The 20,118-nt window shown below is 43.7% G+C and overlaps 1 protein-coding gene across 1 annotated transcript in view; it reads right to left on the bottom strand.

Moving 5' to 3' along the window:
* Nucleotides 1-20,118, bottom strand: part of LOC116517846 (sorting nexin-29-like) — an 83,559-nt gene that overhangs the window by 37,531 nt on the left and 25,910 nt on the right. The window contains exons 4-5 of the mRNA XM_032231019.1: nucleotides 12,893-12,948; nucleotides 12,517-12,598 (exon numbers count right to left, since the gene is read on the bottom strand). Of these exons, the coding sequence (XP_032086910.1) occupies nucleotides 12,517-12,598; nucleotides 12,893-12,948 (138 nt within the window). The remainder of the gene's footprint in view (nucleotides 1-12,516; nucleotides 12,599-12,892; nucleotides 12,949-20,118) is intronic.

Below are 20,118 nucleotides of genomic sequence, written 5' to 3'. Positions count from 1 at the left end.
GAACAATCTTCACACATAGGCTGAAGGCAAATTCATCCAGGATGACTGTTATGCCTCTCCTAAGCAAGGAGACTAGCAAGGGTGACCAGTTCAGGCTTAATTTTGATTCTCCTTCTTCAGTTTCATATGCTTTTTCTCCATTTCTGGTTCTCTGGGCTACACTTCCACGACTTAATGGTGCTTAAAGCTGATTTTTTTCACAAAGAGCTCTCTTTATTTAACTTATGCAAATGATAAACAGGAATCTGGGCAGGGGGGGGAAAAAAAAAACCCAGCTCATCTGCAGTGATTTTTCAAGGACTTTTAGAAATAAACAATGACATCATGCAAACATCCCCATCGTTCGGTTGCGACAAAAGCTACCGCTGGTGTTTGCTTTTATATATCTGCAGAAACTTGTTTGGTATCAGAGTCCAGTTCTGAGATTGGGGACCACAGGAGAACCAGATCACATGCCAAGTTACCGTATTTTTTGGAGTATAAGACGCTCCGAAGTATAAGATGCACCTACCTTTTGGGAAGGAAAGCAAGAAAAAAGGCAAAAGAGTCTAACTATGGAGGGGGGGGGGAAACTAAGGGACATGGTGGCTCAGTGGCTCAGACCCTGAGCTTGTCGATCAGAAAGGTTGGCATTTAAGTGGTTCGAGTCCCTAGTAACGGAGTGAGCTCCCGTGATTTGTCCCAGCTTCTGCCAACCTAGCAGTTCGAAAGCACATAAAAATGCAAGTAAAAAATAGGAGCCACCTTGGGTGGGAAGGGAACAGCGTCCCGTGCGCCTTCGGCGTTGAATCATGCCAGCCACATGACCATGGAGACGTCTTCGGGCAGGGCTGGCTCTTCGGCTTTGAAACAGAGATGAACACCGCCCCCTAGAGTCGGGAACGACTAGCACATATGTGCATGGGGAGCCTTTACCTTTTACCCAAACATATCCTCCAAACCTTGGGCTAAAGTGTGTTGAAAATCTACGTTGTTTTTTGATTATGGCGAGCCTCCCAGATTTGGTTGGGCAACATCAAGACTGAATAAATAAAAATAAAAATACATCTGATCGTGGTTTTTGTTTTGCTCAATGGCTTATGTGCGAGGGGAACCTTTACCTTTACCTTATTGAAGGGGGGAACACCGGGAGTATCTCTTGAGTTTACCCCCTCCCATTCTCTCCATAGAAATGTTTTGTGGCTTCCCTAAGAGAAAACCAAGGGTAATTGGCTTTTTAAGGCTCTCTTCTAAAGTGGAAAGCAAAGTGGGGGGGGGGGGGGGACCCAGACACAAATTACATTTTGACACAGCTGCAAGTCTTTTATGTGGCCTTTGAAAAGGGTCTAGTTTTTTGGGGGAAGGGGGGTGGGGTGGGGGGGGAGAAAGATCCTGCAATAATCATTTCCAAAGAATGAAAACAAACAGAGCTCTGGACTGTTTGAGAGAGATGAGCGATGCTTCCTTTCATTCCTTCCTATTGCTTTAGCACGGGTATAATATTAATTATGAACAATATAATATACCAGCAAATGCACCTTTCCACGCAAGCACAGAAATCAACAAACCCGGTCATTTTATGACCTGCTTCCTTCCAGATACAGGGTCATAAGAGCCGGCCTGAGGCAGGGGTGAAATTCAGCAGGTTCTGGCCAGTTCTGGAGAATCGGTATCGGAAATTTTGAGTAGTTCGGGGAACCGGCAAACGCCACCTCTGGCTGGCCCAGAGTGGGGCAGGAATGGAGATTTTACAGTATCCTTCCCCCAGGAATGAGGAGAGACTGGGGATTTTGCAGTATCCTTCCCCAAGGAGTGAGGAGGGACTTTTGCAGTATCCTTCCCCCAGGAATGAGGAGGGAATGGAGATTTTGCAGTATTCTTCCCCCAGGAATGAGGAGGGAATGGGGATTTTGCAGTATTCTTCCCCCAGGAATGAGGAGGGAATGGAGATTTTGCAGTATTCTTCCCCCAGGAATGAGGAGGGAATGGGGATTTTGCAGTATTCTTCCCCCAGGAATGAGGAGGGAATGGAGATTTTGCAGTATCCTTCCCCCAGGAATGAGGAGGGAATGGGGATTTTGCAGTATTCTTCCCCCAGGAATGAGGAGGGAATGGAGATTTTGCAGTATTCTTCCCCCAGGAATGAGGAGGGAATGGGGATTTTGCAGTATTCTTCCCCCAGGAATGAGGAGGGAATGGAGATTTTGCAGTATCCTTCCCCCAGGAATGAGGAGGGAATGGAGATTTTGCAGTATCCTTCCCCCAGGAATGAGGAGGGAATGGAGATTCTGCAGTATCCTTCCCCCAGGAATGAGGAGGGAATTTTGCAGTATCCTTTTATCCTTACCACAGAAGCGGTGATAAAAAGAATTGAATTTCACCACTGACCGGTACATTGTTCTGGGGATCATGGAGCTCAAAGGGGGCCCATGAACGGGAACATTTTTAAAAGATTTTTTTACAAAACCATATTTTTAAAAAGAAAAACAATATTGGATATATACTTCATACTCTATACTTTGTGTGTATTACAAAAGCGCCTTGCAGCCTCGTTCGACCTAATCCCCTATGAATCGGTGAACCGCTAATTGATGTAATTGATTGCATTTTAATTTCATTACTTATTTATTTGCAAGTTTGCAAGTTGAGTTTCATTTTGTTTATGGATATATTTCATATTTCATCCCAGTTTAGGAAACGGTTATGAGATATCATCTCGAACAGTCTCGAGCTCAAAAAATGCTGTACGCTGTAAATGTACAATTGGGACCTTATTGATTTGTGTGTCCATGTGTAGGTGAGGAGGCTCATACTAGCCTCCCTCCAGCACTTAATAATCCTCTTGGCATCCCCGCTTAAGAGATAAATTAAAACCTTCTGCGCATTTGTTTGGGGGGGGGGGGCACACACACACAACCCTTTGGATATGTAAGCAGAAGCGTGGATTAAAGCTGCGATTTAAGGATGATTGAGCTACCAATTGCTATCAGCGTTAATGAGGCTATATTACACCCAGAATTGGAAATCGCCTTAATTAGTAGCTGCCAGGGGAACACAATGGGAAGACTGGGATATCCCTTCTCTCTAGGTTTCTGAGCTGCCCAAGGCAGAGCAGACAACAGGAAGCTGGGAGAGATACAGGTCCAACCTTGAATTAATGAGAAATTTCCTGCAAGTGAGAACAATTAACCAGTGGAATGGCTCGTCTTCGAAAGTGGTGGGCGGTGGACGTTTTTAAGAGACTGGGCAGCCATTTGTCCAGAATGATATAGGGCTGTGTTGGCAAACCTATGGCACGCATGCCACAGGTGGCACACAGGAGCCCTCTCTGCAGGCAGGCAAGCCATCGTCCCAGCTGAGCTCCACCGCGCATGCACATGCGCCTCCCTCCGGCCAGCAGATTTTAGGGTCTCTGTTGCACATGGGCAAGGGGTGGGGCACATGCAGGAGACGTGCATGCATGCTCGGGGGGCCAAGTGTCCATGCACAGGAAGAGCACGGGGATGCAACGCCATGTCCCCCCCACCCACGTGACCCATTTTTGGTCCCAGTAGTTTAGTTTAGTTTAGTTTAGTTTAGTTTAGTTTAGTTTAGTTTAGTTTAGTTTAGTTTAGTTTAGTTTAGTTTAGTTAATGAAATTTGTATGCCGCCCACTCCCATTGGGACTCTGGGCGGCTCACAGGCAAGATAAAAGCATTTAAAAAAATTTTAAAAATAAGAAATACAATATTAAAATTAACACAACACCTGTTCTGTCCAAGAGGGGCTGGATATTAATCAACAGCCCCAGGTCTGCCGGAAAAGCCAGGTCTTGGTGGCTTTATGGAAGGCCGGGAGAGTGGTGAGGGTACGGATCTCTACGGGTAGTTCGTTCCACAGGGCCGGCGCAGCTACAGAGAAGGCCCTCCCCCGAGGGCCGCCAGCCGGCATTGTCCGCAGTAGGCTGCAGGGAGGCCTACTAGAATGAAGGAGTATTCGATTTTATTTATTGCTATAAAAATAATAAAGGGAGGATGTAAATAAATACATAAATAAAATCCTGCCCTTTACTCCTGCATGCTGTCTTTCTGGTTCTTCAATAGCCACCCTGGCTTGAGATAATGGGAGTTGTAGTACAAGGTCTCAGGAGGGTAGGGAAAAACTGTTGTTCGATAACAACACAATTTTATTCAAGCTCTGTAGATCTGTGGAGTGTTGTTGTTGTTGTTTTTTTGAACGAGTTTTCTAAGGGACAAATTAATCTTGTTGAGGCTTTCCTTTTTTTAAAAAAAGGAATTTGTACTTAAATGCGAAATTGGGGAGGGGGGAATCAGTGAACAGTTAACCGGTCCTATTTTCATCTCTCCAGGCATTGGATAAGGTTGCATTCTCACACCTCTATTATTTAATTTATATGTTAATTATGTTGTTAAAAGCTTCCCCCCCCTCCCACTCCCCCCCTTTTTTCTCTACTGTTCACCTAGACCAGAAACTAACAGGGGATGATACATTTCTCCTTTCCCAGAATCACACATGCCTCTGATACTTTTTGCAGAACTGCAAATTAAAAGAGAACAGAATAACAAGAGTTAGAAGGGGCCTTCTAGGTCATCTAGTCCAACCCGCACCCCTGGTGCGAAGCAGGAGAGCCTACACCGTTTCTGACAGATGGCAGTCCAATCTCTTCATGAAAGCCTCCAGGGATGAAGCTCCCACAACTTCCAAAGGCAACTTCTGTTCCATGGGTTGATTGTTCTCAGTGTCAGAAAATTTCTCCTGATTTCCAAGTTGAATTCTCTCCTTGGTCAGTTTCCATCCACTGTTTCTTGTCTGGCCTTAAAGTGCTTTGGAAAACAGCTTGACCCCCTCCTCTCTGGGGCAACCCCTCAAATATTGGAAGACTGCCCTCATGTCTCCCATGGTCCTTGGTGTTGTAACTTCAAATGGTCATTAAACAAACTATTGCAAGTTGAGGACGATCTGTATTTATTTATTTCTCACCTTTCTTATTTTTACCAGGAACTCAAGGCAGAGAACATATCTAATACACCTTCCTTCCCGCGAGCACAGTAACCACAATGCAATATTGTAGGCGACCTCTGCTCACATTGCTGGGAGTTTGATTCCTTCAAATCTGACCGGTCAAGGTTGACTCAGCCTTCCATCCTTCCAAGGTCAGTAAAATAAGGATCCAGATTGTTGTTGGGGCAATATGCTGACTCCGTAAACCACTTAGAGAGGGCTGTAAAGCACTGTCAAACAGGAAATAAGTCTAAGCGCTATTCCTATTGCGGCTTTCTTCACAACAATAACTCTGAGAAGTGAATTAGGCTGAGAGACAGTGACTGGATCAAGATTGCTCCACTAGCTTTGATGCCTAAGGCAGATCTAGAACTCAGCATCTCCTGGTGATTGGGTTAACATCACCCAGCCAGCTTTGATGCCTAAGGCAAGGCTTGTTGTTGCTGTTAGTTGTGAAGTCGTGTCTGACCCATCGCGACCCCATGGACAATGTTCCTCCAGGCCTTCCTGTCCTCTGGAGTCTATTTAAGCTCATGCCAACTGCTTGGGTGACTCCATCCAGCCATCTCCTTCTCTGTCGTCCCCTTCTTTTGCCCTCCATTGTTCCCAGCATTAGGTTCTTCTCCAGGGAGTCCTTCTTCCTTCTCATGAGGTGGCCAAAGTCTTTGAGTTTCCTCTTCAGGATCTGGCCTTCTCAAGAGCAGTCAGGGTTGATCTCCTCTAGGACTGATCGGTTGGATGGCCTTGCAGTCCAAGAGTCTTCTCCAGCACCAGAGTTCAAAAGCCTCCATTCTTTGGTGCTCAGTCTTTCTTATCGTCCAACTTTCACAGCCATACATTGCAACTGGAATTGCAAGTCTAGAACTCACCAACTCCTGGTGATTGGTTTAAATTTACCCAGCTGGCTTTCATGCCTAAGGCAGGACTAGAATTCACCGTCTCCTGGCTTCTAGCTGGGGCCTCAACCACAAGACAAAACTGCACACTCTACGGCATAATCATCTGTAGGCTGACCTGCAAGAGCCAAAGGAGGTTTCTTTCTATTGCTTCTACTCAAGAAAACAGCCAGGAAGAAAACATCTGAAATCCAAACCAGGCTCGAGCCATTCAAAATATGAAGAGGAAGAATAACTGAACCCAGAATTAAATCCAAGATTGCTTTGCTGGATTAGCCAGAAATAGTTCATTGCCTTCAGCAATGCAAATTCTAGGCCTGGAGCTGTCCAGGGTACTGAAGCTTCAGCATGACTTCAGCATGGATATCAGATAGTCCTGGATTTATCAGCCATTGATTTATCTGCCATTTGAAGTGAATAACAGCACTGGAAGGAAACATGACTTATGTCCAGTCCTCACACTTATGACCATGGCATCAACCCCACATTATATGATGAAAGGATGCTTGGCAACTATCATGTAATTAAGACGGTGGCAGCCTCTTGGGATTCACGGGATCATCATTTGTGACTTTCCAAGAAGCCAAGTCAATGGAGGAAGCCAGATTTGCTTAACAACCATGTGATTCACTTAACAACTGCAGTGATTCGCTTAACAATCATGGCTGTAAAATCCAGCGCAGCTCACTGAACAATGGAAATTTTGGTTCCAATTGTGGTGATAAATCAAGGACTACCTTTACAGAAAGTTCAAATGCTTCGTGTCATTTCTACTTAACGGTGCTACACTTCAGCTGCTACATTTACAAGTAAAGTAACTTTTTCGCCTGTGCTGAAATTTAGCAATGATATCAGGAATTATCCCCATCTGCGCTTCACTTGTTAAAAATATGTATACCTTACAAACATACCTCTACTGTAAACTGTTACTGTATAAAATCCTCCCTCAAACAATATTACAAAGTGCGTCTATGTTCCCAATAATTTATCTATGTTTGATATGTCAACACCTGCCCACTGAAGGGGACTATTAAATTTACTATAGTGTCTGTGGAAGATTTGCGGAGGAGGTGAAACCTGACTCAGAAGCAAATGAGACTGTAAACACAGATATGTCCACAAGAATTATTTGGTTCCTGCCAAAACATTAAGTAGGCTTCTGGTAGCTATCACCACCTAGAGGTTAGTTGTAAATGAAACTTTGAAGTGTCTCTCCAAGAAAGTTCAATAAAAACCTTGATTCGCCGCAAAAGAAGTCCAAGAAATGTTCTCAACAGCCAGTCACCAGGAACAACAGAAGCAAGAGCAAATGAAACAAGAGCAAATATTGGCTCGAAAAGGTAAACACTCCTTCTGGGCCGGAGACTGAGCTTAAACTGGGAGGTCAGTGGAGGAATGGAGGTGTGGCCTCAAGATTTACCTCAGTCTCCAGGGCAAAAGGGCTGTGTTAATACCCATGTGTGACTCCTCCCACGCCCCACTTTGGAAACAATCCAACTTCCAAAGATACAGAGAAGAGGCCGAGCCTATCGGCCCTTAATGCTTTATTTGCTATCGAGCCAAGATATGATTTCTTTGATTTGGTTTTATTGGGCTGCAGAGTTTAGCCACTGTAGTTTATAAACTCTGAGTTATGACTTAGTGCTTGGAGAACTGAATCCATTCTGCCTTCTTTCACAAATCACAATTAAGCAGATTGTAGCTTAATGATCACAGGCAACACATAAACCAGATTGAAGGAGACATGGCGTATAGAAAGATTATCCATATTCCCTGTATTTATAGATCAACCAAGCCAAGATTTACAGAATGGCTGCAGCCGCACAACGCATAAACAACCTTCAATCATTGTTTATGGATTATAATGAACTTGGCCTAGACAATGCACTACATCAGAGCCAAGGAGCCTAACCATGTTCAGATTTAAAAAGCTGGACAATCCTTCCAGTAATACATCCAATTTCAGAGCAACAAAGAAATGGCCGACTTAAGTATCCTGCTGATAATCTTCTGGCTGGAAGACCAGTGGGTGACTTTGATGTTTGGGTCGAAGCCAAGAGCTTGAAGATGCCGAGTGTCTTCCCCGGGCTTAAAGTCAGCTTATCTCCAAATACTTGCAAAACAATTTGCACACTGTCATTCCTGTAGACAAGCAATGTGGAAACACGCACGAGGAAAGGAAGCAAACATTCCCCCCCACACACACACCCTCTTATCGGTGACCCGAGGATGACAGTTTGCCAAGCCTCAAATACTAAATGTGTTCTTGCCTCATTAAAAGAAGATAATTGCAACGCAATGGAATATGCTGGCACATATGTTTTTCCTGCTTAAGTACCAGCAAAGTATTTTGGTTTCAATGTGGAAAAAAAATAAACGATGCATAGAGGGGAGGGGGCTGGGAGAGGCTTTCCTTTTTCAAAGTTATCACAGCGCTGGGGAAAAAAACAAAGCGACTTAGAACTGATCCTCAAACTTGACAATAATTGCAGCATCCCGAACAGTCACAGGATCAACATTGGGTGCTTGGCAATCAGTATGTATTCAGTCAGTCCTAGAGGAGATCAAACCTGACTGCTCTTTAGAAGGGCAGATCCTGAAGAGGAAACTCAAAGACTTGGGCCACCTAATGAGAAGGAAGGACTCCCTGGAGAAGAGCCTCATGCTGGGAACGATGGAGGGCAAAAGAAGAAGGACTGCAAGGCCATCCAACCGGTCGGCTGTTCAAATCTCACCGGCTCAAAGGTTGACTCAACCTTCCATCCTTCCGAGGTGGGTAAAATGAGGACCCGGATTGTTGGGGGCAATATGCTGACTCTGTAAACCGCTTAGAGAGGGCTGAAAGCCCTATGAAGCGGTATATAAGTCTATTGCTATTGCTATTGCTAATTCAGGGGCGTGGCCAGCCTGCCATCCTTACCGGTTCGATGACCCAGTCGCAATTGCCAGTACCGGTTCGCCTGAACCGGTGCGAATTGGTAGCAACCCACCTCTGTTCATGATGGTTGCATCATCCCCATCCCCCTGCCACGTGTGAACTTCTCAGCCAGCTTTCAACAAGCAAAGTCAATTGGGGGGGGGAGCCAAATTCACTTAACGACCATGTCATTCGCTTAAATGCAGTGATTCATTTTGCTCCCCATGGTTGTAAAATCAGGTGGGATTCGCTTAATAACTATTTTGCTGAGCAATGGAAATTCTGACCCTAATTGCAGTCACAAGCCGAGGAGTACTTACATTTAGAGCACAGTTTTGTTCTTTCTTTTTGGGGGGGTTTAAATGAATGCTGCCTGTTAATGTCCCTGCCTACAGCATCTCAGGCTTCATCAAAATCCCACTGAATCCCAAAGGAAATTGTCAGGGGGGAAAAAAACACACCCTGTCACTTATTTTTCCCCTGGACAGGGAAGCGTACTTAATCAGTGAGTTGCAAAGCAACAGAAACATGCATAACAGAGAACAACACGAGTATCAATTATCCACCTTCCTGCACTTCCAGCAGTAAAGTGAGCTGCAAAAAAACAGTGGAAATGTTTTTAGAAAAGCTATTATTTTGTTTTTCTTTTAGGACATTGTGATCGGATTTACCTGGGGTATTTCGACAGATTTGTCCCAGTTGCCATGGATGGCTGTGAAAGTTGGACCATAAGGAAGGCTGAATGCCAAAGAATGGAGGCCTTTGAACTCTGGTGCTGAAGAAAACTCCTGCGAGTCCCTTGGACTGCAAGGCCATCCAACCGGTCAGTCCTAGAGGAGGTCAACCCTAACTGCTCTTTAGAAGGGCAGATCCTGAAGAGGAAACTCCAAGACTTTGGCCACCTAATGAGAAGGAAGGACTCCCTGGAGAAGAGCCTCATGCTGGGAACGATTGAGGGCAAAAGAAGAAGGGGATGGCAGAGAAGGAGGTGGCTGGATGGGGTCACTGAAGCAGTCGGCGTGAGCTTAAATGGACTCCAAGGGACGGTAGAGGACAGGAAGCCCTGGAGGAACGTTGTCCATGGAGTTGCAATGGGTCGGACACAACTTTGCAACTAACAACAACAAATTTTGACAGAGGTTTTGTTTTTAGGAAGCAAAACTTCCTGCAGACCACTCTAATTGGGCCCTCTCAGGACAGGATTGCATCCAAAACACCACAAATGTCTTCCAGTTTTAGATTTTACTTCTTGAAAACAACAGGCAACTCCAAAACACTGATGCATTCTGGAAGGAAGCTAGAATATTCTGGTGTTTCCCTGAATGTTTCATCTCTGGGACGTTGAGTTTTGCATGCAGTTAAGTAAACGTGTCCAAAAAGGAATTCTACCGCAATGAAAGTGTGGAAGGAAGAAATGTTTCTAATGGGGTTGGCATGACTTTAGAGATATCTAATCAGATTATCTTCTTAATAATATAAATGGGGGAACGTTTCTGGGGGCCCAAATTATTTATGGCTATTTTGCAGTTTTTGTATACAATATCATTAGGATTGCGTAGTGCGCAATAGAGCAAAAACACAAAGGATAAAGTAGAATGACATAACTAAAGGTCAGCCAATAATTGCACCGTAGGTCACAAATCCATTGATCCATTTGATTGGATCTTTCAAAAATGGCTGTTTACACCTATACACATACAGGTAATCTTTGATTTACAACCACAATTGAGCCCAAAATTTCTGTTGCTAAGCAAGACACTTGTTCATTGAGTTTCGCCCTGTTTTACATCCTTCCTTGGCACCGTTTTTAAGTGAATTACTGCAATTCGTAACCCGGCCACCTAATGAGAAGGAAGGACTCCCTGGAGAAGAGCCTCATGCTGGGAACGATTGAGGGCAAAAGAAGAAGGGGATGGCAGAGGAGGAGGTGGATGGATAGAGTCACTGAAGCAGTCGGCGTGAGCTTAAATGGACTCCAGGGGACGGTAGAGGACAGGAAGCCCTGGAGGAACGTTGTCCATGGGGTTGCAATGGGTCGGACATGACTTTGCAACTAACAACAACAAATTTTGACAGGGGTTTTGTTTTTAGGAAGCAAAACTTTTTAAGTGAATTACTGCAATTCGTAACCCGGTTGTTAAGTGAATCCGGATTCCCCATGTTCTTTGTCTCAGGCCTGCAGTCATATTCCTTTTAGGATGTTTAGCCTGCCACACTCTCTCTCTTTTTCTTTACTATGCTGTTTCATTCATGGGGTAGTTGAGAGGGGGAATAATAAAGAGTAGAATTGGAGAATGTGTTGTCAAAATAAAACATTCCTTTCTAGAAGCCCAAGGTCATCCTTTGTCTCTGCACCTCTGCACCTGACCGGAACTAGATGGGTGGAAGCTGCCAGCGTGGCAGAGTAAGATTGGACCGTGGGATGGACTTGTGGGTGTGGGGACAAGATCATAAATTTTCACATGGGTGGGAAACCCAGGAAGCTTTCAGATTCGGGTTTTCCACAGTTTGTACCAACGTGTCTCTCTTATTAAATTGGAACTTTGATGAATGCTATGCCTTGAACTCTAATTTAATTCTGGATGATATTTGGAACGCTGACACTTTGCTTATCAAAAGGTCATAAAGGGGGGGGGGGGTCACGTGACCCCGGGATAATGCAACTGTCATAAATATGAGCCGATTGCCAAGCATTCCAATTTTGATTACGTGACCCCAGTCGTAAGTGTGGAAACTGGTCACAAGTCACTTTTTTCAATGCTGTTGTAAGTTTGAGCGGTCGCTCATGAATGGTTGTAAGTTGAGGACTACCTATACGGAAAGCCACACATGGAAGTTGAAGACAATCGCAACCATATTAATTTCTGTGGCTTCTTCGCAATGTCCATACTATGGTATGGTATTGGACCTGGGTACTTGAGAGACCGCCTGCTGCCAATTACCTCCAATAGACCGATCAGATCCCACAGATTAGGCCTCCTCCGAATTCCATCCGCCGGCCAATGCCGACTGGCGACTACCCGGAGGAGAGCCTTCTCTGTGGCTGCTCCGACCCTCTGGAACGAGCTCCCCGTGGAGATTCGAACCCTCACCACCCTCCAGGCCTCCCGCAAAGCCCTTAAAACCTGGCTGTTCCGACAGGCCTGGGGCTAAAGAGCTTTTGCCCCCGCCTCGAATGGTATGGTTGTTGTGTGCTTTTAAACTGTGTATTGTTCTGTTTGTCTTTTTATCCCTTATCTGTACCCCTTCCCTGACTTGGATTGTGAGCCGCCCTGAGTCCCCTTCGGGGAAAAGGGCGGCATATAAATGCAATAAATTCAATTCAATTCAATTCAATTCAATGCTAGGATAGTGACAATCAGTCATCCAATATACCAAGGATGCCAAACCTTTTTCTTATGGCATGCCAAAATTGTCTGTGCATGTGATACAGCATGCGCATGCATGCCCGCACCAATTCAATCCTCCCCGCCCACTTGAGCATGCATGCATGACACACACAAACCCACACAAATGGGCTTTGGAGGCTTTCCTGAATCCTGGGGCGGGCGAAAACGGCCTTCCCTCGCCCTCCGGAAGCTGAAAATCGGCTGTCCGGCATGCACATGTGCCCCAGAGCTGACGACTGGCGTGCCAGCAAATATGGCCCCACCTGCCACCTGTGGCATGTGTGTCATAGGTTTGCCATCACGGCAATATACCCTGGCTGAACAGAATGCTTACTTGATAAACATGAAATGCATTTGCTGCTTTCCCACGGAGAAAGACGGAAGGAATCCAGACGTTTATAAGCGCTCGGTTTGATCTGGGTGACAAAAATAAATAAATAAACAAATAAGTCAGGATATACAAGTCTTGCACGGAAGTACAAACAGGCCGTAAGACAGACTCCGCTGATAGACGCTACCAAATAACCAAAGCTCTTAGGGAAAAGGAACCAAATCAAGAATGCGAATGGGATGTTACAAGATGGGGAATACATTCCCAAAACAGAAAGAACCCCTGAATTATGAATTATGAATTTACTTCCAAAAAAAAATCACTCTTTTGAAGTCGTTGCGGGGATGAGATGAAGACATCAAACTTTCTAACAACTTACATTTCAAAATCTGACAGGCTCTGATCTTCGGAGGTTTGACTCAGATCTCCGGGAAGCTAAGCAATAACAGGAAGGAAGGAAAAATAAAATTAAACGCTGGGTCTACTATTGTCTTAAAGAGCAGGCAAGTGCAGCCTAACCCAGAGCAAACGCCCCAAAATTAATTCCTAAATCAAATCGGCCCCTGTCCTATCATTCCCAGGGGGATGATATTTAAATAGAAGTCTCGCCACGGCATGGCAGTTTTATAAATTATTCCCTACCTCTTGGCAAAAACACTTTCTTTTTTTAAAAAAAATAGAATCCTCAAGATCTTTCAAAAGCATGAAAGCAGGAGAGCTGACCATCTTATTGCAAATGGCAGAAACGCTGCAGCGAGGTTCAAAATGTGAGCCTTAAAGAAATGAAGTTTAAATTTAAGATGGTCAATGAAATAAGAATAGAATGGAATAGAATAAAGATAGGATAGGATGTTAGGATAGGATGTTAGGATAGGATGTTAGGATAGGATGTTAGGATAGGATGTTAGGATAGGATAGATATATGGAATAAGGATAGGATAGGATAGAATAGAATAAATAAGGAGAGAATAGAATAGAGTAGAATAGAATAGAATAAAGATAGGATAGGATGTTAGGATAGGATGTTAGAATAGGATAGGATATATGGAATAAGGATAGGATAGGATAGAATGAATAAGGAGAGAATAGAATAGAATAGAATAAAGATAGGATAGGATGTTAGGGTAGGATGTTAGGATAGGATAGGATATGATAGGATAAAATAGAATAGAATAAATAAGGAGAGAATAGAGTAGAATAGAGTAGAATAGAGTAGAATAGAATAGAATAAAGATAGGATAGGATGTTAGGATAGGATATTAGGATAGGATAGGATAGGATAGATATATGGAATAAGGATAGGATAGGATAGGATAGAATAGAATGAATAAGGAGAGAATAGATTAGAATAGAATAAAGATAGGATAGGATGTTAGGATATGATAGATATATGGAATAAGGATAGGATAGAATAGAATGAGAGAATAGAATAGAGTAGAATAGAATAGAGTACAGTACAATACAATGCAATGCAATGCAACACAATACAATACAATACAATACAATACAATACAATACAATACAGCAGAGTGGGAAGGGACCTTGGAGGTCTTCTACTCCAATTCCCTGCTCAGGTAGGAGACCCTATACCATTTCAGACAAATGGTTGTCCAATCTCTTCTTAAAAACCTCCAGTGTGGGAGCATTCACAACTTCCAGAGGCCAGTTGTTCCACTGATTAATTGTTCTAAACTGTCAGGAGATTTCTCCTTTAGTTCTAGGTTGCTTCTCTCCTTGATGAGTTTCCATCCATTGCTTCTTGTTAGCTGAAGGTGGTCAATAGCATTGTCTCAATTTGTGAATTTCATTCATGCCCTTTTTTAGAATTAATGACTCAGGTGATTAAAACACAAGTGACTTAGGATGCAGCACACTTAACTTGTGGCTAGAAGTACATGGCTTAGGCTCTCTTGATGTGTTAGATCGCCTTAATCTACGTGTCCTCTGGACATTAATAGCTATTATAAAATCATGCGCTTTTTTTCCCAAGCAAGTAGAGCATTTTTAAAAATTGCAGTTATTCCTCTTGATCCTGTCATGATTGCTACTGTACGTGTTCGTTTCAGCTTTTCTTGACAGTCCCCTTAAAAGCTTTTACTCTGGAGTGTGAAAATTATAAAATCAAATTATTTTTCTCCATCATTCCACTAGGATCAAAGTTCTGACTAGATCCTTCAACACATCCTAATACAGCAACGTTGGAACTAAATCTTGCCCTCACCGGTTTAATTGGCACTCTAATTAAATTTAATAATTTGCCTCTATTTCTTAAAAGAGATTTATGTACCCATTTAATGGATATGCCACTGAAAAATGAAGATGGCTTGCAATGAAACAAAAAGACCAGTAACACAATGTTCTCAAAACAAGCCTTCAAGAAATATTGTTAATATTTCACAATATTAAACAGTATTTAATAATTGCAATGTTGTAATCATTCGAAGGGGACGCAGTGGCTCAGTGCCTAAGACGCTGAGCTTGTCCATCAGAAAGGTTGGCAGTTCAGCGGTTCGAATCCCTAGCGCCACGTAATGGAGTGAGCCCCCATTACTTGTCCCAGCTTCTGCCAACCTAGCAGTTTGAAAGCATGTAAAAATGCAAGTGGAAAAATAGGGACCACCTTTGGTGGGAAGGTCACAGTGTTCCTTGCATCTTGGGGGTTGAGTCATGCCGGCCACATGACCACGGAGACATCTTCAGACAACGCTGGCTCTTCAGCTTTAAAACGGAGATGAGCACCGCTCCCTAGAGTAGGGAACGACTAGCACATATGTGCGAGGGGAACCTTTACCTTAGCCTTAAACTTACCTACCTGCCTGCTTGCTTGCCAATTTCTGGGTGTGATGAAGGAAGGACATAAAGCTGGGGTGTGTAAATCGTTGTGTGTTTTGCTCTTCTCCCTTTTCGTTATGCATGCACACATCCAAACACACACACACAGACAGAGTCAGATGGGTGGCTGACAGCATGTATAATTTCAACACTTAGCAGAACAAATTCAGTACAGAAAGGTTATTTTGAAAGCCTCTTTTCAGTTTCAGTTGAGCTTGATTTTTTTAAAAGATGTTATTTTCTCTCTCTCTCTCTCTCTCTCTCTCATCTATATCTATAGATTTTTTTAAAAAGATGTTTCACTCTCTCTCATCTATTTAAATATCTATATCTATCTCTATCTATCTATCTATCTATCTATCTATCTATCTATCTATCTATCCATCATCTATCTATCTCTATCTATTTATCTATCTCTACCTATCTATCAATCTCTATCTATCTATCTATCTCTATCTATCTCTATCTATCATCTATCTATCTATCTATCTATCTATCTATCTATCTATCTATCTATCTATCTATCTATCTATCTATATCTACCTACCTACCTACCTACCTACCTACCTACCTATATCTGTATCTGTATCTGTATCTATATCATCTATATCTATCTATCTATCTATCTATCTATCTATCTATCTATCTATCTATCTATCTATCTATCTATCTATATATATATATATATATATCATCTATCTATATCTAGATCATCTCTATCCATCATCTATCCATCTATCCATCTATCCATCTATCCATCTATCCATCTCTCCATCTCTCCATCTCTCCATCTCTCCATCTCTCCATCTCTCCATCTATCCATCTATCCATCTATCCATCTATCCATCTATCCATCTATCCATCTATCCATCTATCTATCTATCTATCTATCTATCTATCTATCTATCTATCTATCTATCTCTACCTGTCTGTCTGTCTGTCTGTCTGTCTATTCATATATCTATCTATTCATCTATCTATCTATCTATCTATCTATCTATCTATCTATCTATCTATCTATCTATCTATCTATCTATCTATCTATCTCCCTCGCTGTTCTTACTAAATAGATTGGCTTTGAGATAAATAAGCCAGCTTTTAACTGTCAATAAAAACAATAGGCCACTTTTCAGACTGAAGAGAGGTGGCCCCTCTCATCACCCACAGTGAAGCAAAACAGAGTTCTCTTTGCTTTTGTGAAACAGAAACATCCAAAGGCCCATGCGAGGTGAATTCCACATTTCTGATTTAAGAAGAAAACGTAGGTGAGCAAGTAATCCCCAACCTACTCAATGAAGGCCTGAACTTCCACTGGCAATCAAGGCGGTTGGTGAAATGGGTCACAACCGATTTTACGATACCTTTTCTGCCATGGTTATTACCGTATTTTTTGGAGTATAAGACGCACCAAGGTTTCAAAGAGGCAAAAAAAATTTTAAAAAGTTTTTGCACTCTGCAAACCTCCCCAAAATAGCCCGTTTTTCAAAGCCCCCCCCCCCCGCCACCGCTTTTACAATCCATTTAAAAAATAATCACCATCATTTACATCCCCCAAAAGTGAACAGGATGACTCAAGGAAGGGAAAACATTACTGAAGTATATGATTTGAGAAATATTTTATAGCGCTCTCTTCCCTCCCCTTAGGCAATATCTTGACAAGAAGACCTCTAAAGAGGTTAGAAATGTTTTTAGTCTTTATGGTGTGAGCAGCCTGAGAGCCCAGAAAGATTTTCGAAATCTGGTTTGCTGCGTGGGGCTTATCCAAAGTGGCAGGGGGAATGCAGTCCTCACCCAATCTATCCCAATTCCCCTTCATGCTTTGAAAATTATAAAGACATTATACTGATATATAGTGCTTACTATTCAGCACCTCTCTAAAACGGGATCTTCTCGTCTTTTCAAATATATTTGAAAGTTGAGTGTGCTTGATGAGCAGAAGGGATGAAAATATTGCATTCGCTTTTTCAGACAGAGGAGCGGGACAAATTAATAGAATGCAATAACAAAGGGCCTTTGGAGGTCTTCTAGCCCAACCCCCTGCTCAAACAGGAGACCGTATACCACTTCAGACAAATGGCTGTCCAGTCTCTTCTTAAAAACCTCCAGTGATGGAACAGCACCCACAACTTCTGGAGGCAAGCAGTTCCACCGGTCAATTATTTTAACTGTCAGGAAATATTATCATGCGTTGTTTTAAATGTACCCCTTGACTTACAACCACAATTGAACCCCAAAATGTCTGTTCTTACGCAGGACATTTGTTAAGTGAGTTTTCCTCCATTTTACCCCCTTTCTTGCCGCAGTTGTTAAGCGAATCACAACAGTTGTTAAGTTCAGCCGGTTGTTAAGCAAATCTGGCTTTTCCCCATTGACTTTGCTCGTCAAAAGGTCGCAAAAGGTGACCCCGGGGACAACTGCAAGCGTCATAAATAGGAGTCAGTTGCCAAGCATCCAATGTAAATCACATCGCCGTGAGGATGCGGCGATGGTCGTAAGTGTGAAAAACGGCCGTAAGTCACTTTCCCCCCCCAGGGCAGTTGTAACTTCAAACGGTCATTGAACGGATGCGAGTAAGCAGGGGTGGGCTTCAAACATTTCAGCAACGGCTTCTCTGTCGGATTGCTGGGTGGGCCTGGGTGCGGTGGGTGTGGCCTAGTCGGCGTCCTATACTAGGGGGGTTCCGGGTGCGTTTTTGCCTTCCCCAGGCTCTGGAAGCCAGAAACGGGCCTGTTTCCAGCCTTCTGGAACTTCCCAGAGGCCCGTTTTTCCCCTTCCCCGAGCCTCCGCGTGGGCCCCGCACTTACCTCACATCCAAAACAGGCTGCATGGAGACTCCTGTGAGGGGAGGGAAGGGGTGGGAAGGGCGAGGCCAGCCAGGGGTGGGATTTGGAGGTTCTCAGAACCGGCCATAAGGTTAGCTATGGTTCTCCCAAACCTGGGCGAACCTATAGCACAGTGGTGAAATTCAATTTTTTTTACTACCGGTTCTGTGGCCGTGGCTTGGTGGGCGTTGTGTGGCTTGGTGGGCGTGGCTTAGTGGGCATGGCAGGGGAAGGATATTGCAAAATCTCCATTTCCTCTCCACTCTGGGGCCAGCCAGAGGTGGTATTTGCCGGTTCTCCAAACTACTCAAAATTTCTGCTACCGGTTCTCTGAACTACTCAAAATGTCTGCTACCGGTTCTCCGAACTACTCAAAATGTCTGCTATTGGTTCTCCGAACTACTCAAAATTTCTGCTACTGGTTCTCCAAAATACTCAAAATTTCTGCTACTGGTTCTCCAAACTACTCAAAATTTCTGCTACTGGTTCTCCGAACTACTCAAAATTTCTGCTACTGGTTCTCCAAACTACTCAAAATTTCTGCTACTGGTTCTCCAAACTACTCAAAATGTCTGCTACCGGTTCTCCAAACTACTCAAAATTTCTGCTACTGGTTCTCCAAACTACTCAAAATTTCTGCTACTGGTTCTCCAAAATACTCAACATTTCTGCTACTGGTTCTCCGAACTACTCAAAGATTCTGCTAACGGTTCTCCAAACTACTCAAAATTTCTGCTACCGGTTCTCCAAACTACTCAAAATTTCTGCTACTGGTTCTCCGAACTACTCAAAATGTCTGCTACCGGTTCTCCAGAAGCGGTCAGAACCTGCTGAATTCCACCCCTGCCGTAGCAGCCCCACCCCTGGGGGGAAGTCAAGGATTGACTGTCTAGTGCCAGTAATAAAATGGCAGCCCAGAACAAATTGTGAATTAAGCCATTCGGATCCGATTACAGGATGTAACAATTAGGGGAAGGAGGGGATGTGTGGAAATGAACCAGGGTGCAAAAAGGTTTCCATTTCTCTTGACCTCAAGCGGTTTTCTAGACTTGTGAGTGTGCCCTGAGTGTATATGTTGTGATGTTCTGAAGGAGCGAAATGGGCTGCTGGGAGGGAAGTAATTGTGGGATGATTACGAGACACAAGGGGACTGTGTCCTTCGCAATAATGGTGCCATATAAAATAATTTGGCGTCAGAATTCTTTATTACATGCCTTGCCGGTACACTGGGGTGGACAAGAGTTTAATTGAAGCCCTGCCAACTATAAATTTCAGAACAAAATCTTAAGGGTGAGAGAAACGTTAAGGCTGCAGCCAGCATTGGGATTTGCAAACCAAAGAGCTCCCTGTTTCATAGAACGCGAGACCTCGGAGGCAAGACATTGGTTTGGACAGACGATGGGTGGATGGATGACTAGACAGAGACGGATGGACGGACGGACGGATGATGGGTGGGTGGATAAGTAGACAAAAACAGATTGGTAGGTAGGTAGGTAGGTAGGTAGGTAGGTAGGTAGGTAGGTAGGTAGGTAGGTAGGTAGATAAGTAGATAAGTAGATAGGTAGGTAGGTGGATGGACAGACAGATGATGGGTGGATGGATGAGTAGACAGAGACAGATGGATGGACCGATGGATGGACAGACAGAAGGAAGGATGGATGGACGGACGATGGGTGGGTGGGTGGATGGATGAGTAAACAGAGACAGATGGATGGACGGACGGACAGATGGACGGACAGACAGAAGGAAGGATGGATGGACGGACGATGGGTGGGTGGGTGGATGGATGAGTAAACAGAGACAGATGGATGGACGGACGGACAGATGGATGGACAGAAGGATGGATGGATGGACAGATAATGGGTGGATGGATGAGTAGACAGAGACAGGCAGGCAGGGAGACAGACAGATGGATGGATGGTGGATGAATAGACAAAGATGATAGATGGAT

Source organism: Thamnophis elegans, chromosome 14 (assembly GCF_009769535.1).
Source record: "Thamnophis elegans isolate rThaEle1 chromosome 14, rThaEle1.pri, whole genome shotgun sequence".
Lineage (NCBI taxonomy): Eukaryota > Metazoa > Chordata > Lepidosauria > Squamata > Colubridae > Thamnophis > Thamnophis elegans.
This window is presented reverse-complemented; position numbering and strand designations above follow the sequence as displayed.